Source organism: Saccostrea cucullata, unplaced genomic scaffold, assembly GCF_032062105.1.
Source record: "Saccostrea cucullata isolate Sc308-1 unplaced genomic scaffold, CSIRO_AGI_Scuc_v1 ctg20996, whole genome shotgun sequence".
Taxonomy (NCBI): Eukaryota; Metazoa; Mollusca; class Bivalvia; order Ostreida; family Ostreidae; genus Saccostrea; species Saccostrea cuccullata.
Genome location: NW_026924795.1, coordinates 1 through 22,821, shown reverse-complemented (window position 1 = coordinate 22,821; position 22,821 = coordinate 1). Strand labels below are relative to the sequence as shown.

At 33.5% G+C, this 22,821-nt stretch overlaps 1 protein-coding gene across 1 annotated transcript; it reads right to left on the bottom strand.

Moving 5' to 3' along the window:
* Positions 1-6,795: 6,795 nt before the first annotated feature.
* Positions 6,796-22,816, bottom strand: LOC134267322 (DNA-directed RNA polymerase III subunit RPC1-like; the record flags this gene model as incomplete). The annotated part of the gene is made up of 35 exons (XM_062749546.1): positions 6,796-6,803; positions 7,786-7,849; positions 8,140-8,208; positions 8,454-8,626; positions 8,711-8,819; positions 8,981-9,097; positions 9,265-9,330; positions 9,424-9,510; positions 9,628-9,779; positions 11,781-11,876; positions 12,332-12,424; positions 12,528-12,616; positions 12,782-12,909; positions 13,306-13,461; positions 13,976-14,133; positions 14,427-14,540; positions 14,754-14,865; positions 15,055-15,142; positions 15,253-15,337; positions 15,656-15,820; positions 16,035-16,170; positions 16,423-16,550; positions 16,788-16,857; positions 16,980-17,120; positions 17,282-17,423; positions 18,363-18,514; positions 19,221-19,358; positions 19,818-19,895; positions 20,045-20,144; positions 20,668-20,789; positions 21,007-21,060; positions 21,424-21,575; positions 21,823-21,979; positions 22,198-22,347; positions 22,691-22,816. Coding segments are annotated over 35 exons (3,975 nt in total), but the record flags the coding sequence as incomplete, so codon positions are not given.
* Between the last annotated feature and the right edge of the window lie 5 nt (positions 22,817-22,821).

Sequence of the window (22,821 nt, the reverse complement as noted above, 5' to 3'; positions counted from 1 at the left end):
CTCAAACCTCGAAAAGTTGACCCCACGAAAATATGTGATTTTACAGTACCCTTGCTTACAAAAACATTACTAATTTATTAAAATATAAGATTTATGATTTGAGATTTATTCTATGGATAGAAAAAATGATGCTAACTAGTTATTTAAAAATTCATTGATGTTCCCAAAGCGGTTTTAATTTTATGACATCAGTCCACGAAGATTTTGATACCCCCCCCCCCCCGTGTATAATCTTTTATGTTATTACGAGATTAAAAAGTCATGGGAATATAATTGATGCATAGTTTCAGCCTTTTTAAAAATAAAGTGCATGGTGTTCTCCTTCCCCCTCTCTCTCACTCTCTCTCTCTCCAGTTTTCTCCGTTTCGATGTTATCTGCATGCAGCTCTTCATTTCCGAAAAAATAAGAGATCAATATCTCGTGTTCCTCTCTACTTTCAACCAAGTATAGAAATCAAGACAGTTTCTACCTTAAAAAGGTCTCTCCAATTTGTTCATATTTTAAACGTAACGTCAAGCGGTCTTATACGTTTTGGACGTAAATCATTCTGACAAAGGCAACCCAGGTTATACAATTTAGATTAATGTTTTTATCCAACCAAATGACGCGTTACAACCAAAATTAAATTATTGTAAGATAACCTTATCAGTGAATAGTTTGTCCAGATAAGATAATACATTTCTTTTCTTTTCTTTTCTCCCTTTAAGATAATTCAGGTCTCATACATTTTTAGATTTGTAATCATGTCATTCAATCGACACGTTATTGAAATACAATAAAAAAAATATGGAGTAGAGTACTTAATTCATTACATGTATGTTATACTATGTTGCATAATAAGGGTATAGTATATATAAGGGAAGAAATGAAAAATATGGAGATAATAAACAGTTGACCAGCTCAAAAGTCCATTAAACAATATAAAGTAGGAGCCAAGCAAACACGGACCTCCAAAACATCAGGGGTGAGATCAGGTGCCATGGAGGAGTGAGCATCCCCTGTCGACCGGTCACACCCGCCGTGTGCCCCTTGTCATGATGGGAAATAACAGGAAAATTTGTCGACATTACAGTTTGTATAAAATGATACTTACAATTAGTATGAAAAACGTCAGTCAGCATTTGACATAATAATAAATTGTTTTTCCTTGAAAAAAAAAGTGTACTGTATCAACCATTAAACTTAGAAAATGGTGACTTTAAACGTTGAAAAACGATTTTAATAATCACTATGTTGATTTCGATCGGTGAAAATTATTTGGATTTAGGCATTTATTGACTTTACTCATTACAAGTACAGTGTATGAATTTAAGGAAAAGTTAAGTCATTTGTTTATCAATATATAACCGAATTGTGTCAAATGATTCATGAACTAAATCGACAGAATACAGGGCATGAAAAAAAGAAACATTTTATCGACGTGTTGTTTTCTATGGCTATGTTGTATCCCGTAACAGTGCATGCCCAAAAACAAAATAGCTTTATGATTTTGATGAACAGGAGACCAAAGTTAAAGATTTCATCAATCTATTTGATATGCATAATTTAAAAGCGTTTCCTTCAGAGTACAAAAGGATATAAGAGCTGAGAGCACTAAAGTATGTACACGGCAATAACTTCATACATAATTAAAAAAATAATTGTAAAGAAATACATAAAACATCATATATACACAGTATATGAATTGAAAAAGCAAACTTAAGCTATCAGTACATTGAAATAATATACATGTACACCCTTTTGAAAGAAATCGACCATCACAATGATTTGCGAAATTTTAAAAAAAAAAATGTATTATTCCATACATCACAAAATAGAGACTGATATACCTGTTTATATATTATTGTCTAGCTGGAGATATGAAGTTCTTAGAGAACTTTATATTCCTTGCTAATGCATATATACTTGTATGGGGACATCTGCAAGACGGATATTCTAAATTGAAATACGGTTATAGATTGGACAGGAAAATGATCAACTCCTTTATCGAGTATAGTATACTAGACTGTGTAGAAGAATGTTTAAGAACCACGCGCTGTAAATCTCTAAGTTATTACAAAGGAGCCAATTACTGCGAAATTAATTATGAGAATAGAAGAACAACCCCGGAAAGGTACACAGAGGACGAGAGATGGATCTACAGCGAGAGAGAAGATTGGGACAAGGTAAATAAGATTTATCAATTATGAAAATTTAACAGTCCCTTCAAAAATTTTTCATTAATAATGAAACGTCAACATTTGCCAATAGAGGGCTGCAACTTTAGAATTGTTCCGCAAAATAAGGGGTTTATAGAGTGGCAAAAGATCTTTTTCATATTAAATATATTACCTGCTGCGACGGACTCTTGTTAAGTCTTCGATTTATACGGTTTTATCCGGGAGACCAGGTTTTGAGTCATAAAGCATTCAATTGGATTCTGCGACGTGAAAATCAAGCCTTTAAGAGAAAACGCATTAACCAATGGATCATGCGGGCCACTCTGTAAATTTTTACGTCGCGGATTTTCATCTTACTGTGCAACATGGATACCTGTCCTTCGAATGAGACCGTAGAAACCGATGTCCCGTGTTGCAGTATAGGTACTGGCACGAAGAAAATCCCTCAAAGCTCAATTCCTTTGAGTACCTAGTATAAGACAAAATTTGCAGCTCTGCACCGGCAAGTGATGGTGTCTCCACCCGAGTACACAATTCTTGAGAGGGACATTAAAATATATACAATCAATCTGTAAAATTTCAAAATGTAAATTAAATTCTGTACAGATTATGAGCAAATTTGACTTTGAATTTTATTGCCTAGTAACTGTCATCTTTTAAATATGTGAAAGAATCAATGATAACTTGCACGTCTTGACCTGATCTTTCGCCTGTTTTCTATTTTTGTTCGTATCTTTAAGATTCATTAGACGAGGGTTGATTTAAAATGATAATGTCAAATTTGCAGAGATATCTTTGATAATTGATTGTTTTCATCAAAATTATATAAGAACAAGATGTGTTTGTGAAACACTATGCGCCTGGCGGAAACAAAGTTCGAAAAAGCATCTTAAGCATATAGGTCACGGTCAAGGTCACAAGGTCATTGATCTTGGTGTCATTTGAAAGAACTTTATTAGTGGAGTATGTATGCGTACTAAATATGAATTCCCTACCTCCTATGGTTCAAAAGTTATGGCAAAAAGTCGAAGCTATTTTTAGCATATAGGTCACAGTCAAGGTCACAAGGTCATTGACCTTGATGTCATTTGAAAAAAAAAAACATTATTAGTGGAGTATGCATACCAAATATGAAGTCTCTATCTCTTATGGTTCAAAAGTTATGGCGAAGGTTAAAGTTGACAACAGACAGACAGACAGACAGACAGGTAAACTGATAAACAGTCAAACAGACAAACAGACAGAACAAAAACAATATACGCCCTGGATCAATCGATCCGGGCGCTATATTCGAATATTAGTAATACTTAATAATAAATTATTTATCAGACATGCAGGTACTCTTATGACATGAAAAGTCTTGCAAAGGTCGATTTAATATTTTGTACATCTGATAAATATATGATGTTTTAATCCAGAAGGATGTAAGATGAACACAATTTTCTGTCTGAGATGGAACTTTATAAAGTCATTTAATCATATGTTTTGTTTTGATTAAATAAAAACACAAACAACATTTGGCTAATTGTATTTGGCGCGTCGGCGCGCTCGCGCAACAGATTTTGTTTATAAAATTTATCGCTTATATATCATCGGGCTCGATATCCTCTATGTATCAAAGTAATGAAAGTACTGATAGGTTGTTGATTTTTAATGACTGTTTCAATAAAATTTAATGTTTCACACTTTGTTAACAACTTTTTCAAGTTATGTTCATTTACGTATGCTCCATAAGGAAGTTTGTTAGAATTAAATAAAAAAGAAAATGACACGATTATACAGAGTCAAAAAGGTAAGGTTTGTTTTGATCTCAAGATAACCTTAGAATGATATGCCAAAAAGTGTAGGACTTTTTCTCTGTTCAATTGTCTCAATAAATTAATAAGGTATTTTTCTGACCAAAAGTTTGTTTAAAAGGGCTAGCAAAGTCATTTCTGTAACTAAAGTTTCTCCCCATCCTCAGACCTCTAACAAAGACGTATAGTACAAGTTAATTCTTAGTAGTACTATTATTCCAAAACGTAACAAGAAATATTTTTTAAACAATGATTTCCAAGGTCTAAGTTAAAGCCATGAAAAACAAGTCTTTAAAAAGGAGTTTAAACTCTAGAGTCTAGAGTCATAACGTAATACTGGTAAATCTTTATTTGATACATTGGCGTTGGAAGCAAATAAAAAAAAAAGGGGGGGGTAAGTGAAAGATAAAATTATCGAAAAACCAATTTTAAAAATCATTTTCAAAAAAAAATGAAAAAAAAACTGAAAACCATAAAAAAATGTTTCCATTGTCCAAACACGAAAATCCTATGTCTATCTGTGTAAGCCCCCTCCCCGGTTCCCATAAAATAAATTTATAAAAACCAAAGCACTCATTATTTTTAAATGCTATTGTTATAGTTTGGAGGTATAGAGAGAGAGAGAGAGAGAGAGAGAGAGAGAGAGAGAGAGAGAGAGAGAGAGAGAGAGAGAGAGAGAGAGAGAGAGAGAGAATCGAAAGTAGGCCAATTCCAAAATTTGGGTAAATTTTCGGATTACCCTTGCAAAAATTGTGGTAAGACATGCATGGGTCAAAGGGGATCCGGATCCCTGGAAAATTCAAATTTAATTAAACCGACATAGTAAAATTACTAAAGCTTTGCCTCGAACCTCTTTCCCTATGAAAGAGCCACCACCTCCTAAGGAGATTTTTCTGGATTAACCTAACAAATAAATACAATCGGGCTCGGGCTGTCGACTTGAATATAAGAGATAACGCTTAAATAATAAAGAAAATCGCTGTCATTTGAGTGTTTTAATGCATTGAGAAAATACTGTCATATTGGGATGAGAGGGACGCGCTGGCGCGTCGAAGCGCCGAATACAATTAGCCCAACATTTTGAGGAAATAAATAAATATATATATATAAATAATAAATATATAATTGCTCTTCATGTTATAAAAATCACTGATAAAAAAAATAAATATCTTAAAATTGTCATCACCACATTTAATTATTTTCTACACAGAATAAATCACAGGAGCATGTATGAATGCGAATTGCCTTGATAACCAGAAATGTAAGCCATTACCATTTGGGAAATCTGAATGCATTTTATCAGGTAAATAACATGGATATGTTTACTATTTTCATTTCTATTTTTTTTCTCTGTGGTTTCTTTTTGACGGAAAGTACAGTTGATGTCTAGATAATTCTACCGAAATGTAAATGTCGCCAAGAAATACATGTAGGTCAGGAGCTAAAGAGATCTAATATGCATAAGATTTAATACTTTTGATTTTTTATTTGGTGCTAAGGAGGCTTGAAAAACAGTAAAATAGCAATGTTTTTATACGACAAGTAAGTGGACGGGGGCCTCAAAAAATAGTCCTGGCCTTAGGGAACTGGAACCTTGCTAACTCCCTGATATACTTTTTAACTGTTTTATTATACCGATACAAAAGTTTTTAAAAATGAGGATTACGAATGACGGGGATCTAGCTTCCGGACTAACGCACGCGCATTAGTCCATTAACATATTAGATCGATACAATAGTAAAATCCAGAGGATAACGGATAACCGGGGAATAAGCTTCCGAAGCAGGGATTAGCTCATTTTACTAACGTACAGTGTACGGGGATTAGTGTATTAACAGAGGTTTCTAGGAAATTACTTTTATACAGGAAAAATCTAAGTAGAGGTATAATAATGTTTGATTGATTGTAAATTGTTTAACGTCCCTCTCGAGAATTTTTCACTCATATGGAGACGTCACCGTATGCCGGTGAAAAGCTTCAAATTTTGACCTTTACTCGACACTCAAATTTTGACCTTTACTCGACACTCAGGGCCATTGAGCAGTGAGGGATCTTATCGTGCCAACGGAATCTTGGTCGAGCTTTGGAAAAAAAACCATATCGGTGATACTGTGAAGTATGTTAGAAGTTACATCATTTAAAGTAATAAAACGAAACGAACAAAAACTTCTTTTATTTTCCACACACATACAACTTATGTTCTCATATTATTTACCATTACTTTAAACAAGCATTTCAACCTTTAAAAACTGAGAGGGATTAAAATGTGTAATTTATACAGATTTTTTAAAATAATTAATTTCACACAGTTAAAATAACTAGATGTGTGCAAGGCGTTTTCATATGTAGCACGAAAAATTCAATTTTAATTTAATTTTATGCTCACTGAATAACCATAAAAATTTAATTTTATCAATTAACATATCTTTTAGAGAAATTAATTTAATGTATAAAAAATAAAAAAACTCATTTTCTCTGAAATACATCTAGAGAAAAATCAAGGAAGACCCACTTTCTTGAAGAAACATCAATGAATTAGATTACATCAAAAAATGGAATTAAAATTAAATGCACTAATGTAGAAAAAATATTTTCAAAATCTTTGGTATCAAAGTTCCGTTTTAAAGAAATATGTCAAGTTACGGGACTCAAAAACTTTGGCAAGTCTCGCAATAGTTAGTTACTCATTATTGGCTACTGAACCAGAAATACAAACGCACACTATTGTATTTATATTTATTTACACAGTGAGACATGTATTATTGACAAGCACAAATAAGTGTTTAAAAATATCAACTTTCAACACATTTCTGTTAGATCATATGTCAGTGGGTTGATTCTAATAGCCTGAAAGCATACATAAACTAAAAGTTCTCGTCATACCGGCACTCGTTGTTTACGAATTATTATGTAACATTAAGGGGGATGTACAAGCCAATTGGATCTAGACTGGTGTGAAATAAGAAATGCCAAGAATGCGCTTAATACTCGTCTAAACTAGACCAAAGTTACTCAAAGTGTTAATGCACTAGTTACCTACTGTTAGAAACCAAAATTAGTAAATTATTAAGTTTATTTTGTCTTAATTAGGAGGAAATTAATCATGGTAGAACTGCGCAGCTACAGCATTTCCGAGATGAAAAAAAAAAAACGCTTTTGAAAAAGTGTTAGTTTGATTCATTGATAATATGGCTACAACCATTTGTTTCGCTTTTTTCTTGTCATTATCTAAAATTCTTGAAAATTTGATTTTTCATATGTTCTTCCTGAGGCCATGTGTTTATTTCGTCCGCCATTTTGTACCCAGAGTTCGAATAACATTGATTTTACAATTAATGCGACCATAATAACATCAAGACAAGAAATTACTAAGTTATAATCATTAGGTAATATTACTTACTACTTTTATTTGTTGCATCGCTTCGTCTGATTAATGAAAAACCGCGATTTTTATTCAACCCCACTTCAGCAAATCGGGAAAAACTAATTCTATAGGTACTGATATAATTTTAATTCTGCGTGGTGTTTAAAATTATATTAAATCAGAATGACGTTAATAGATCAATGTGAAATTTTTTATAAGTTCCAGTTTTATTTTGGGAAAATATCTAAGTATTTGATTTAGGGCAGCTATTATGACTTTTATCTATTGGAATGCTATTAAAATCTTATTTTTGGAAACATTATCATAATGGCATATCATTTTTTTCTTAAAGACTCAAAACTGGTCATTTTTTGCATTGAAATGTTGTCTTTGTTATTTAAAAAAAATTCTACAATAAATCAAAACAATTCATATTAATTTTACAATGTATATTCATAGACTTACCATTGATGGCATCTCTTTGTCCATGGTAAGCTGCCTCAAACAAATGGTCAGCTGTTTTCTCAAACTGAAAAATTGATCTTCATATACTGATGTTTTATGTATATGTAATCTTTAATTAAAAAGTAGTTTCTGAAGCAAAGAGGATAACAGTATGAGAAATAATCATTTTGCTGTAATATGCATATTATTCCATGATATATATACATACAATAGCATAAAAAGAATTGTGGTAAATCATAAACTTTTTTTTGATTTTCATGGAGTAATTACTTTGTCTTAAATGCTGGTTGATTATGACAGTGTAATTTCATCACACCTTTTTAAGCAAAGATGAAAAAAATGTGATATACTCACTGAAGCCAACATGAGAACACTTTCCTTCATTTTTGCCAATCCAAAGCGAGTGATGCCAAGAACTTCACCCTGTTCACAAAATTCAAATGTATGTATCTATTGTTACAATTGTTACATAAATAGTAAGCTGAGCAATAACATTGCCCCTTATTATTATTAACTTTAGATGTCAGATGAAGGAGATATCATATGTCTTTCACCTCATGTAGAATTCTCATTTGAGCACTAGTTCATGCATAGTGTGTATTCTTCCAATTCAAATTCACATTTTACTTTGCTTAGTATAGGTATTTTAATCATTTTTTTATTTTTACCTTGAATGTCATCAAATCTGCAAGTAACATGACGTGACGGATGTCGATACTCATTCCGTGACTAGACATTGTATAGTTGACTTCATTCATAATTGTTGTACGTGCTGCCTCAATACCCAATGTCTTCTCCATGGCAAAGGTATTATTTGAAGAGGCATGTGTCCCCTTAATTCCTAAAACATTTAACAAAACTAATGTTATTTCCCATTCTAATATATACGAGTTAATTAATCTTGTATGATGTAAATTCAAAATACCTGGTGTTGCCATGACAGCTCGTAAATTGTCTCCCTCTACTAGGAGTTTATAGGTGTCTCCCTTTTTCTCATCAATATGTATCACTGCTCTTGTCACGTTCTGAATTCCCTGTTATTTAAAGAAAATTTCCATATCTAATTCATCTGTTTCTTGAAAGTCTTCTGTACATCTTTTATGCTAGTATCTGTTCATTGAAATATCTTTCTAGATAGTGAGCCAAATATTAAAGTCAAAAATATGTAGTACATGTAGTATATGCTTCCATGTACCTTGATCATGACAGAGGGCAGTTCTTTCTTTAACATCTGAAGTATGTAGTACAGTGAACTCTTAGATGTTTCTCTTGGCCTCACACTGATTATAGCTGAGCTATGAATTTGTACATCCTGCAAAAACAGACGTTTGTAGTATGCTGTTGCTTTTTTTATCATGTACTAGTAAACTGTTTACTCAAAAGATTTTTAAAGAATGCATCAACTCTATAGATTTTGACCCAACCCTTCAGGCCCAACGGGACTACAGAAAAGAAACGGATAATGTTCTCAATTCTTACCTGAGGCTTGACCCTCAGTTTACTTGTACATATGGATTCTTTAATGCTCTCAACATTCACCTCCAACTAGATAAATGGAACACAAAAAGTATAGGTTAAAGGAATCATTGTAAAGAACATTTTTGTAATTTTTAAAGAGTGTGGAGTGGGTCTTTGTACCTTGAGCAGTCTTATCCTATCCAAATCTAGCTTCACAAGAATAAAGCAGTCATCTGGTATGAAAACCTCCTCTATGTATTCTGACACCTGTTCAAATAAACATAAATAGTAAAACACATTTACATATATTATGATCATTGTAATTTTTCATCTATATTATTTTTACGACTGTAGAGCAAAAATAATACATATACAATGGATTACCTCCCCTAGAGTGGTTTTCTCGATCCTCCCTTTGACCACTCTAGCAAACTCTGGGTCATTATTCACCATAAGTTCTGCTGTTATGATGGGGGTACTTATGTTCTTTGAGGCATTGATAATTTCTTTGATTCTTGGTACTCCCTGGGTGATGTCTAGCGTGATTTTAAGGAATAAAATATGTTTATGTATCTGCACACTATTACAATATACAGTCAATTCTCGAATTATCGCCATTCGATTCATCGCCATTTTCGCAATACCGCCATCATTTCCCAAGAACGTTTTTCCTGCTATACAAAATTCTCTTTATAACGCCAAAATCGCATACCGCCATCCGCCATCCTGTTTTCACAACAAACGTCCATTTTTAAGTGTCAATTATCTCGATATACCGCCACAGGTGCATGTGGTCAGTGAAGCGCGGCTAATTGGTTGACGCTATCCGTGTCGTTAAGCATGCAAAGCCAGACAAGGTATATGCAATTATAAAATTAAATAAGAATTAAATATTAAACAATTATTTTAACATGAACTGTTATAATAATTTGTTTCCCATTTAATAAAAATCATTTAGTCACGGCTTCGCCACGAAAGCGATTGTTGTTAAAGTTAGCCAATAACGATATTATTTTTTATGATCTCTGCTTAAAACAATGCAAAGTTTGCTTTAAAAATAATGATATGGTAGAAATTGTGAACGTTTCATTAACAATGATGCCACAAACAATGAATTTATTCAAGAATTCATTTTACGTACTATCGGCAATATATCAAGACGATCGAACCAGCAAGTTTTTTTTTTTCAATATCAGAGGTGCAGATTTACATGCATACACATGTACTTGTCTTTATTTCATAACTGCACATTTTGTTTTCGCGAAATTGTACATAAAAACAAGAGGCCCACGGCCCTTATAGGTCACCTGAGTATCTTTTAAATAAGAATAAATGCATTTTCACCATATAATCAATAGAGCCCCGCCCTAACACCAGAACCCTGACCCTGGGGCCATAAAATTCACAATTTTAGAAGAGGCACTCTTGCTCATCATAACTATGTACTTAGTTAGTTTATTCAATACCCAGAAGCAGAGAAGAAGATTTTCAAAAAATAATGCATTTTCACTATATAATCCATAGAGCCCCGCCCTAATACCAGAACCCCTGACCCTGGGGCCATAAATATCACAATTTTGAAAGAGGCACTCTTGCTCATCATAACTATGTGCTTAGTTAGTTTATTTGATACCCTGAAGCAGAGAAGAAGATTTTCAAAGAATAAATGCATTTTCACTATATAATCAATAGAGCCCCGCCCTAACACCAGAACCCCTAACCCTGGGGCCATAAAATTCACAATTTTGGAAGAGGCACTCTTGCTCAACATAAGTATGTGTTTAGTTAGTTTACTTAATACCCAAGAGCAGAGAAGAAGATTTTCAAAGAAATAATGTATTTTCACTATATAATCTATATAGCCCCGCCCTAGCACAAGAACCCCTTATCCTGGGGCCATGAATTTCACAATTTTGATAGAGGACTCAATGCTCATTACATTCATGCCAACAGTTTGCCTGCTTGATGTCCAGGAGTAAAGAAGAAGATTTTTGAAGATTGCACTAATTTTAGTGGTTTTGGCCCCACCCCTCAGGCCCCAGGGGGGCAGGGAACATGAAATTCACAATTTTTGTTCCCCATCACTCGTAGATGCTATGTGCCAAAATTGGTTGAAATTGGTTGAGTGGTTGCAGAGAAGAAGCTGAAAATGTTCAAATGTTAACGCACGGCGCACGACGACGGACAACAACAGATAGCAATAGGTCACCTGAGTTTACTCAGGTGACCTAATTACTAGAAGTATTTTCAAATTTATAAATATGTTTTTGTATACATGTACATGTAATAATAAGAATAGAAACACTTAATGGTATTTCTAAGAACGATAACTCTACTTTTTCTTTCCTAAAAGATGGGAAATTCAATTCATCGCCAAATTCGTTATACCGCCATGATTTCTAAATTACAAAAGGTGGCGGTTTATTGAGAATTAACTGTACATGAATTAAGAGCACTTTCCATAAACATGTACCAGGTACAGTACATATGTACATGTATCGTTAAACTACTGATATTTATGGCAAACAAAAGGATACTCATGGAAGCCACCCCAGCAAAATGGAAAGTTTTCAGAGTCATCTGAGTTCCTGGCTCTCCTATACTCTGTGCACAGACAGCACCCACTGCTGTTCCTAGGTAATAAAAGAAACAATGATTTTTCTATCTCTGCTATCTCTGTTTTAAAAAGACACAATAAATAGTACTAAATTTTGGTTGCAGAAGCATACTTGGATGTAGAGAAATTCACCAGTGACTACTTTAATTCAAAAAAGTTATCCATAACATAATACTTTCATGCAATAGACAGTGGGAGGGAAAATATAAGCATGGTATTACAATATTTGCTGATTTTTGCTAAAACAACAATTGCAGAAAATGTTGTTGTTGATTTTCCTTTTTTCAATTCAAAATGTCAGATACATGTAATTCATTTTTATTACCTGGTTCTATTTGACACAATGCCAAATCCATTCTTATTACTGAAACTTGGTTCTTTCTGAAATTATCCCATTCCTTGTTCTATTTTATTTCAGATAATCCCATACCTACTCTTTTCCTGAGATAATCCCTAATCCATTTATATTACCTGGTTCTATCTGTGCCTTCATGAATTTATCCCTGCACACATTCAGGAAATGTTTCACTTGAGATGGTGTCACTCTGTTCAGCTCAAACAAAACTGTAAAGATTGAAACTGGCTTTTAATTTTATGTGATATTACTTGACATCATATTTTATAGTTTAGTCTAGAGAGAAATCATGCTTCCAATTACTTAACCTACCTGGAGGTAATTTATCTTGCTGTGCATCAACTATTCCAAACCTTTCTCTTGTCAAGTCAATGTCTGAACCCACTGTTTCTATGAATTTTCTGCAAAAAGATCAAGTAAGGGTTATCTTTAATGAATACATTTATAATAATATAACAGTAACTTGAACCAAAGGGTCGTACCACATCAAGTTGACAGACGCAGATCAACAGATCAAACAAGATGTGAAACATGAGAAATACTTTTAAATGAAAGAATATACTTACATCATATCATCTTTAAAATCCTCACTGCAGCTTTTGTATATGTCTTCTTGCAACATGGTGTTGACCAGTGTTTGTAGCTCAGTCCCAGACAGAGAAGGTTCATCTCGGAAACTGCTCCTGGTGTTAGCCTATAAAGAAAATTAAGGTAATCATGGAAGTTAAAATATGTTAAGTTAGCATTCAGGTACATACATGTAGTAACAACATTCAAAGAATAGTGTGGAAGTGTATATTTAGCTGGTTGTCCTAGAGAACAGGTTTAAATTGTGCTATTTGTAAAAAAGCTTAACAGATTTGAGTATTTTGAGTAAATTAGCCTCTATATTTTATTTAAATTATTTTCTGTCCATGCCTATGACAGAATTTACTTTAAATATTCACTCAAAATACAATACAATATAATTATGCAAAATATTTTTTTAAAATTTTTGAAATGAAAATTGAGTAACTTTATCTGAGCCAGAGAGAATCTTTTTACAGTACATATATATACTAGTAAGTTAAGAAATTGTAAACAATCATACCTTGACGTGATCATAGACTTTCTTGAAGTCAATTGGTTGGTCCTTGCCCTCCATGGAGGCCGGGTCTAGACTGTCTCCACCATACACGAACTGTACAATGTCATTGGTGGAGCTTCTGACTGTCAGGTCATAGTGAGAACAAAGATCCTCCAAAGACTGCATAGAAAAATTAAAATATCTATGTTTAGATATGATGTATAACATTTAAATCTTCATTAAAGTGTCTCGATATTTTTCCAAATTTCATTGAAAGCATGCTTCAACATCTTTTTTTAATAAATAAAAGCACTTAAATTGAATTTGGTATATATAATAAATACAAACACTACCTTTCTTTTCAGTGTATATGTATACAGTAAAACTCGGTTACTGGGTCACTTGGACCTATGAAATTACTTTCCTATATCGGTAATTCCTCAAATTCCTATAAGGATTTCATTGAATTTGTATCCTTATAAGAATTTGTATCCCTATATGGATTTCATTGAATTTGTATAGCTGGGGATCCAAGATAACTTCGCTATATCTGTGAATTTGCAATATCCCTATTCAAAGTAAAAGAGTTTTACTGTATACCAGTACATATTGTGAATTTGCTCAATCATTACATTTGAAGGTGACTGTAATATAGCAGAATTTAATTTTTTTTTTATTTGTAGAACTGTTTTACTTTGACAAGTCGCCGCTGCATGTATCCTGTTTCTGCGGTTTTGACTGCAGTGTCCACCAGCCCCTCTCTGCCGGCCATCGTGTGGAAAAAGAACTCTGTGGGGGTCAGTCCGCTGTAAAAACTGTTCTCCACAAATCCTCGAGCTGCAGGGTCCTTGGCTGAATTCAAAGATAGATATCTTTTTCTTAAAATTTACATGACATTAAATGATGTACTAGGCTTCCAAGAACTGGGAGTTTACAAAAAATGAAGTTCTTTGTTTATTTGTGCACTAACAGATTCCACAATCCCTCAAGCTACAGGATTCGACTATATTCTTACAAAGATATCTTTTTAACATTAAATTTTACATGTATCATGACATCTAATCATCTACTCATGAGAGGCATTCTGAAATGAGACTATAAAGAAGTATCTGAAAAGTAGCCAAATACATCTATTTCCCACTTACAGAATTTTTCAAAATGAGGCAGAGCCCTGTCCTCGAATCCATTGGGTGTTCTCTTTCCACTAATAGCCTGCTGTCCTACGCAAGCAATCATCTGAGAAATGTTGATGAAGGAACCTAATGAAGAAAACAAATCATAAAGCTATTCTCAAGATAGGCCATTATGTCTAATGGTAAACCTAAACACAAACAATACATGTAATAACATGAAACAATACATCAGCATAGTTTTTTAGAATATCATTGGCTTTACTTTGAGAACTTAATTTTGAATTATAGTATAAGGAAACATATTCCATCTTGTTCATTTTCCTTCTGGTAGACCCTTACCTTTAGATCCACAGATGGCCATGTTTAGGGGACTGTTACTTTTGTGTAATTCTCTAAGACAGGCTTTTCCAGCATGGTCTCTGATAACAGACAGTTCTCTCAGAATCATAGCCTACAAAACATATATGTAGTCCATATAATACCTTACTATCAGTACAATGCTACCCTCAAATTGTAGACATCATGTACAATGTAGCACTTCAAAAAGAGAAACTAATTCCAAAATCACCATACATATCTGTACTAAAGACAATCTAGCTATTCTTATTTACTACCAATTAAGCCTTATAGCCACACATACCTCTAATGTTTCTTCTTCAGTACAGCCTGGCTGAGTCTGAAGTTTTCCCTCGTCTAGATCTCTGATGAACCCGTCACACTTTCTGTACCTATCACAGAAATCAATAAACCTTTATGTTACTACTGTTATGTTTTATCAAGATTAATACATATACTTTATATTTTGACTTTAACATGTATTTTATTTAATGTTTTGTACCCGTCTTCCAGAAGATTATTCTTAGCTTTGATCAATCCGGCCCCAGGAGTTACATCCCCTATTCCAATGGAGAAGCCTCTATGACCTATAGAAAACATCAATAAATATAATGTATAAATCTGGTGATAACTTTACATTTAACAAACGTCAATTTGACAAAAAAATTGCATTTTAATAACATGAATCTACAATACTACATGTATTTTTCATAAATAATGTTTATTCTTCCTTCATGTATGTTGATCTTTCTGTATATTTGAAAATATTTCCATGTTGCAATAAACTGCATATTAACCAATACCGTGTATTTGCATAATATTGTATTTGTATAAATTGAAGATATGCCATCATTCAAACCAATTTTCAATGTATTCAAATATAGCTTGGAAAACCCTATACTTACTAAGATAAGCAGGACAAAGTCTGGCCAGTCTGGAGAGAGCATCTGCTGCCTCCTGCTCCCCAAAGTCCCTCAGGATCACATAGAAAATGTTACTCTTAGATCCACCACCAAGAGTGCCTTTGTCCATAGAACCACACAACAGCTCACTGTTCCTAATCACCACAACTAAAACAAAAATTTATTTTCAAAATCTTAATAATTATATCTAATATTAATGTGAAATGTATAGACACCCAAAATATACATGTACATGTATTCATGCAGTTGTCTATTTCTTAACTTTCAAATTTTAATGCATGAGCAGTAGTTTAATGTTTGTATTGGAAGCTCAGTCAAAAATCATCATGCACTACATTGTTCATAAAAGGACTCAACTCACAAGAATCATTCACACACAGATCTTCCCCTTTGGAGTAGTTCTTTCCCTTTGTCCTCAGGTTTGCTCTGACAGGAGAGTCTTTGTTGGGCCTCAGAAGAACACTAAAAATCTGCTTCCCTGTCCATAGTTTCATGGGCTGTTAAAAATGATAAAGACTTATTTTCTGCTCCTTTTATAATATTACTAAAATGTATTAACATTTTTGTTATCTTTACAGATATAGCTGTTTATAAGCACAATTCAAGCCAATACATGTAATTCTAATCCATGAAGATTTAAAATATTGCTAATGTCATTCAAAGAGAAGATGAATTCTTCAACTATTTATTTAAAACCCCATTTCTTCCCCCCCCCCCCCCCAAAAAAATGACACAAATCAAAAGTTTACTTTGATAATGGCAGGAGGGGGAAGGTCAATCTTGAGGTTGGTTTCTCGGTTTGACAACATGGCTGATATCAACTGACAGGCCCTGGCTCTATCCACAAACACATCCTTCTGTGTGATGAGATAGCCACCTAAGAATGCAATGACAATTTTAACAATACTAGTATAATAATAGATTATGAATTTTGTATCTTATAGCACATTCAACAACCATACCCTATAGTGATACAAAATTGTTTAAATGAAGATGCTTCCATACTTGTGCTGATGATTGAGAGTGTTGACAACATGCACTGTTTTCACTGTGTTTACCAAGAGTTTGTGGTGAATAAACTTTTGCAACAATACAATATCATTGCATAACTTACCAGTGATGAAGTCTTGGATAGCAGCAATCAAAGGTTCTCCATTCCTTGGAGTAATGATATTTGATTTTGACTGAAAACAAAATCAATGCAGGTACAGGTATTATGCCCAGAAATGTCAACACTGACTTTTTCATCATTTCTTTAAAATATTCCACTTAATAGATTTGCAGATTTTTTTTTTCATTAACTGACCCCCATTAACGTGATTGCCTCTGCCTTGGCTTCCTCTGTCTGTGGTAAATGAAGATTCATTTCATCTCCATCAAAGTCAGCATTGAAAGGGTTACAACAACATTCATTGAACCGGAAAGTTCGGTGAGGCATAACTTTGGCCTGCAATGACATTAAATACCAAATCAGCAAAGATAAAGCTGTATTGAAGTGATCATGATTTTAATATGCTTTTTGATTTGCAAAGATACTGTTATTGTATATCATATGAAATCAATCAAAATATGGATTTGTACATAAACTCCATAATATAGAATACTCACATAGAATGCTTGAATACTGAGTTTATGAAGAGATGGCTGTCGGTTAAACAGGACAATGTCATTATCTATCAGGTGACGCTCAACAATGTCCCCAAACTTGAGCTCCTTGGCAATTTTCTCTCTGTTACCATACCTCAAATACCTGTGGTCAACAGAGATAACTTCATGTTATTAAAGGACCATTTTTAACAAAAGAATATAGTCATCTGACATTACGCTTTTGATAGGATTTTACAGAAGGTCAATATTACACATATCTAAGCTGTTTGTTTATGGAGCATTATTTTAATGTTAATACACCTATTAAAGTCCAAATACATGAACTCAAGACTTGAAAAACATTGATAACAAGAATCTGCAACATTTTTATATTTCATCAATCAACAAAACTGGCCCCAATCCATCAAAAGTTTACCAGTATGTACACTGCTTAGTAATTCCTATACATACATGTACTACCAGTTGTCAATGAAATCCATTTAAAAACTGTTGCTTACACGCATATGAAAAGTTTCAGTGCAAGTGTATACAAAAATGAGTTGCATATGAAACCAAAATGACATCATCAAATAAAATGGATTAATACAGTAAAACTCGTTTAGTATGAACACGGATATAGCGAATTCACAGATATAGCGAAGTTTTTCTGGGTCCCCGGTAAAATTCTTAACAAATCTTTGTAAAATTTTACGGTTATAACGAACTCTGATATAACTAATTTACGGATATAGCGAACCCATTTTGAGTCCCGATGAGGTTAAATATAATGAAATTTACATCTTTTATAACGAACTTTCAAAGATCTTAAAATTTGCTAAATTGAACTGACATTTGTATATACATTTCAATTCATAATAAAACCTTAGTTATCGACAGTATGTTTTGTAATATTTGCTTCCCTAACATATTTGGTAGTAATACTTGAAGGAAAACATTCATATTGCGAACTCGCTATAAATGTTTATACGAATTCGTTATACGGATATAACGAATTACGGATATAGCGAATTAAATTCACAGGTCCCCAGGACTTCGCTATAACTGAGTTTTACTGTATGTTCATTTTTTTTTTATTTTGTACCTTTTTATATTGTTATCCCTCTGTTGGATGAAGTTTGCCCCAGGATGAGTATCACAACCGTTCTTCACCAGTTTCCTCATCAGTTTGATGTTGGCTTTGGTGACCCGTTCAGGGTAGGTCAGGACTTTAGCAACATGTACAGGAACAGCGACCTAGGAGAAAGTCACAAACAATGTCAATAATGAAAGCTACGAACAGTGATGTAAACCTATTAAAGAATAGTCTTAAAAAAGCATTTTAGTGAAAAGTATTAATCTTTTTAGAGTCCATCTTCGCTAGCCATGGGTTTCTGATATGCTACTCTCCTCATGAACCCTTGGCATACGGTGTTGATAGAAATTGTTTTTTTTTCCTTGAGTTCTGATTGTTATTCAGTACACCTAGTCAACCAATCAGCAATTGTTTTTTGTAAATGACGATATTTGCGTTTGGGATACTTCTTGACTCTTTCATCTCGGAAATGAAAAATGCAAGTAACCAACGATCCGTAAGATAACATGCAATTCTATGAATAGCTTTGGTGTCATCCAATTTCTTCTAGATATGTAATTAAGAACCTTTATTGAAGCTTCCGATTTGTACTATAAATAATAAATTAACATAATTCAATAATTGCTTCTTAATTATTCTTGAAAAAAAAAACTTTAATTTTTTTGAAACAAGTGTCTTTATTTCTGTCGATGACGCAATCTATGCGTACCTGATAGATTCGAGATCACGTGACATAAAACAATCCCGTCTTTTGACTTCACCATATGCCAATGGTTCATGAGGAGAGAAGCGTATCAGAAACCCTTGGCTAGCGAAGATGTTGAGAGTCCTAAAAGATTACTTGTTTTGACATTTCTTGTACTTTACCTGGTCTATTCTCATGTTGGGGTCAGGGGAGATGACAGTTCTTCCTGAAAAATCAACTCTCTTTCCAGAAAGGTTACCTCTGAAACGACCTTGTTTACCTTTCAGTCTTTGCACAAAACCTCTGGTCATCTTCTTTGGCTGAAAAAAAAGAATCAGTGACATGTCTAGATTTGTAAATCTGTGTTTGTTTTACATTTACCAGTACATGTTCATTTATTTATTTATATTTCACCTTTAATGGCAGGATGTCAAATACACATTTGTTAAAACAAATAAAGGTATACAAGAGGGGATAAAAGAAATGTTTTACTGTTGTACTGATGGACTTTGACACTCTATGCCTCTTGTTTACAGCACTGAGATTAAATGTTTTTTTAATATTTCTCAATGCATTACTAAAACATGTACATGAAGTTCAAACAAAGTTTCCTTGTTGGCTTGTTTGAAGTTATCCCTTCATCCTTTGTGTCTTTAAAACAAGACTACATGAACTAAATCTATAATTTTTTATTGTGAAAATGATAAATGTCCTTTGGACCCAGTGAGGGCTTGTCCCAATACACAGTTAGATTATTCTATCTATACAAGAACAATTACCTGCATATGAAGGGGAATCCCCGAGGTCTCACTGTTGTACAGTAGCGCCACCTGTAGCTGGAGGTAATCCCAGTCTTCCTGTTACAAAACAGACACATCCAAAAATTTAGGTTCACAGTAAATACACTCCTTCAAAATATTTTTTTTTCTGAATGATGGAAAGAAACTGAAAAGTGATGTAAACTTTCCTCTCTTTTTTTTTTTCATGGGATGGAAACTCAACTTACCATAATCATTGATATTTTTGCTCCTGTGGCTTTGTGTTTCTGGATGACATCATTCAAAAACATGATCTCAGTCATCTTCATAGTGATGTCATCTTCATTACTGCCAAAGATTGAAAAAAAAAACAGGTACAAGTTGTATGTTTACTGATCTTTTGCTTATTCTAAAACACTTTTTCTGTTAGAAAAAAAGTTGTCTTTTTTAAAACAGAAAGACTACATATCAACCTTAGATCATTGATGAAATTTATCCCACATCCCACTTCAAACCCTTTTGATGAAAGCTTCTCTCCCCCCCCCCCACACACACACACACATTCCTGGTCTGAGATAAAAAGAGGAGGTGGATTCAGCTTTTGTTACTTGAGACCTGAGATTACTCTGTTACTTACATTCCTGCTTTGAGATATGAGACAACAGAGGGATGGATACAGATGGATGAGTACTTACGTTCCTGCTTTGAGATCTGAGACAACAGAGGGGCGGATGCAGATGGATGAGTACTTACGTTCCTGCTTTGAGATCTGAGACAACAGAGGGGTGGATACAGATGGATGAGATACTTATGTCCCTGCTTTGAGATCTGAGACAACAGAGGGGCGGATACAGATGGATGAGATACTTACGTTCCTGCTTTGAGATCTGAGACAACAGAGGGGCGGATACAGATGGGTGGAACTAGAATTCTGGTCAGAATCAGATCCTTAGGACTGCCTACTTCTGGATTCATCATCAAAAGAGGAATCTCCTACAAAGTTACAATTTATAAGACATGAAGAAATATCTATTGCATTAATTCTTAAAAAACAAAATTCCAAAAGACTATATGGACCAGCTCTAACATTGAGTAACATTTTCTTTTTTATGCAATGAATTGGTCAACAAAAGGAGGTAAAATTAGCAACTTTTCAAAGAACCTTCAACACGGCATGAAATTTATTTAGTAAGTGTGTCTAACTTCCTACCTCTTCAGGGATTAACTGAAAGAGTTTCTGAACTCTGATTGGATTCAAGACCTCCTGCAAAATAAGTACATTTATAATTTGTTAGGAAATTTCATTTAAATAAATATAATTGTGTAAAAGAGAAGATATTTTCATTATATACATGTAGTATTAATATACTTTAACATACAGTACTTTTCATTTTTTAAAGAAATGCTATCCTTTCTATAGTAAAATGTTGATCATACTAAGCTGGACTAAGCTGAATTCTTAAATATAAGTATTGGATTGCAGTACATGTACTAATCATAAAATATGCTTAAAATCATATTCGTTTAGGATTTTTTATTGAAACTATTGAAAACATGCTTGAAATCAAATTCGTACAGGATTTTTAATTGAAACTAATTAATTAGCTTCTCTGTATATCAGACAGACCTGTGTTTTACTAAGTAATGGTTCTAAGTCTTTATTGTTTTCCAGGGCTGACTCAAATGACCCCATGAATTCCTCAATGACTGGGTCAGTGCCTTTTCTTTGTTTGTATTTGTCATGGATGATTTTCAACAAACCACACTTCTTCACCATACCTATTAATCAAAACAAAGAAGAATAACTTTAAAAAATGTAGGTATAAGTGTGCAACTGGAAAAGTCTAAATTGTAGTAGTAATGAAGACAAAAAAAAACCCTGAAATTTTAAAAAAAAATTGATTGTCTTCTTTGAGAATTGCTACCTCCTATTAAACCAGCTAGTATTTACTCAAATGTCTACTCTTCCCTTGTATCCTCTCTGTTTTTGTTTAAATATTGTGTTGTTGATCAACCATATTCATACCATTAAATGCACCACAAGAAGCACACACTGCCATCTTCCTACATTTGTCGTATATTTTTTTCTTCAGCACTTTTCTTTGTAGGTATGTCAGAGGTTTCTTGGTGTTTTCCAGAAATGATTTTTTCTGATCAGGACTCAAAAGAACTTCACTGCAAGTCTGCAAAAGACAGGAAAAAATCTGATTCATAATTGTATTATATATTATGTATCAATTTGGAATTTTATGAGATGTTACACCTCAGTTTTGCATTGTTTTTTAAATCATCTTCTCAAGCCTACACATCCTTTTATAAGGGATAAGATACATATGAACATTGTGCTTTCATTTCTGGTCAATTGTTATAATCATTTAGGAGCTTGCACATGAAAAGATACCTTGCAAATCATCTGGAGAAGTTGAATGGTAGCTCTGAAATATCCAATGTGAAAACATGGCAGTTCTAAATCAATGTATCCATAGTGACCAGTGCAGTCAGCCAATCCCTTCCCACAAGTCTCACAGGCACTGTCCTTGTCACTGGTTCCCTTGAATAGAAAATACACAATTATACAAATATAACAGTACTGTTACATAAATTTTATTTTGATTCTAAAGAGCAATGTACCTTGAGTAAGAGTAAATAAATTCAAGTCTTCATTTCATCAAATTCATTCCAAATATTAATTTTAAAGTTATCATTAAATTCGAACTGAAACAAAAAAATTGTGTGGTATTTCACTTTAAACATCAAGCATGGCATTAGCCATATAATAAATAATTTTAAGAAAAGTCATTCAAAAATGAAAAGGTAAGTTTATTCATGGCCAATACTTATAAACTATGCATTTACATATAACTAGACCTTAAGAAAGATAAACAGTAACTTACCATTTTGTGGTCGAGCGCCCCGTAGGGAACAGGCTTGCGTCCCCCATCCTGACTGTACAGATTCTTACTGACCACGTGAAGGTGGGACAGCTGCTGCATCTGATGGGAGTTAAGCAATCCAAATGTGACAT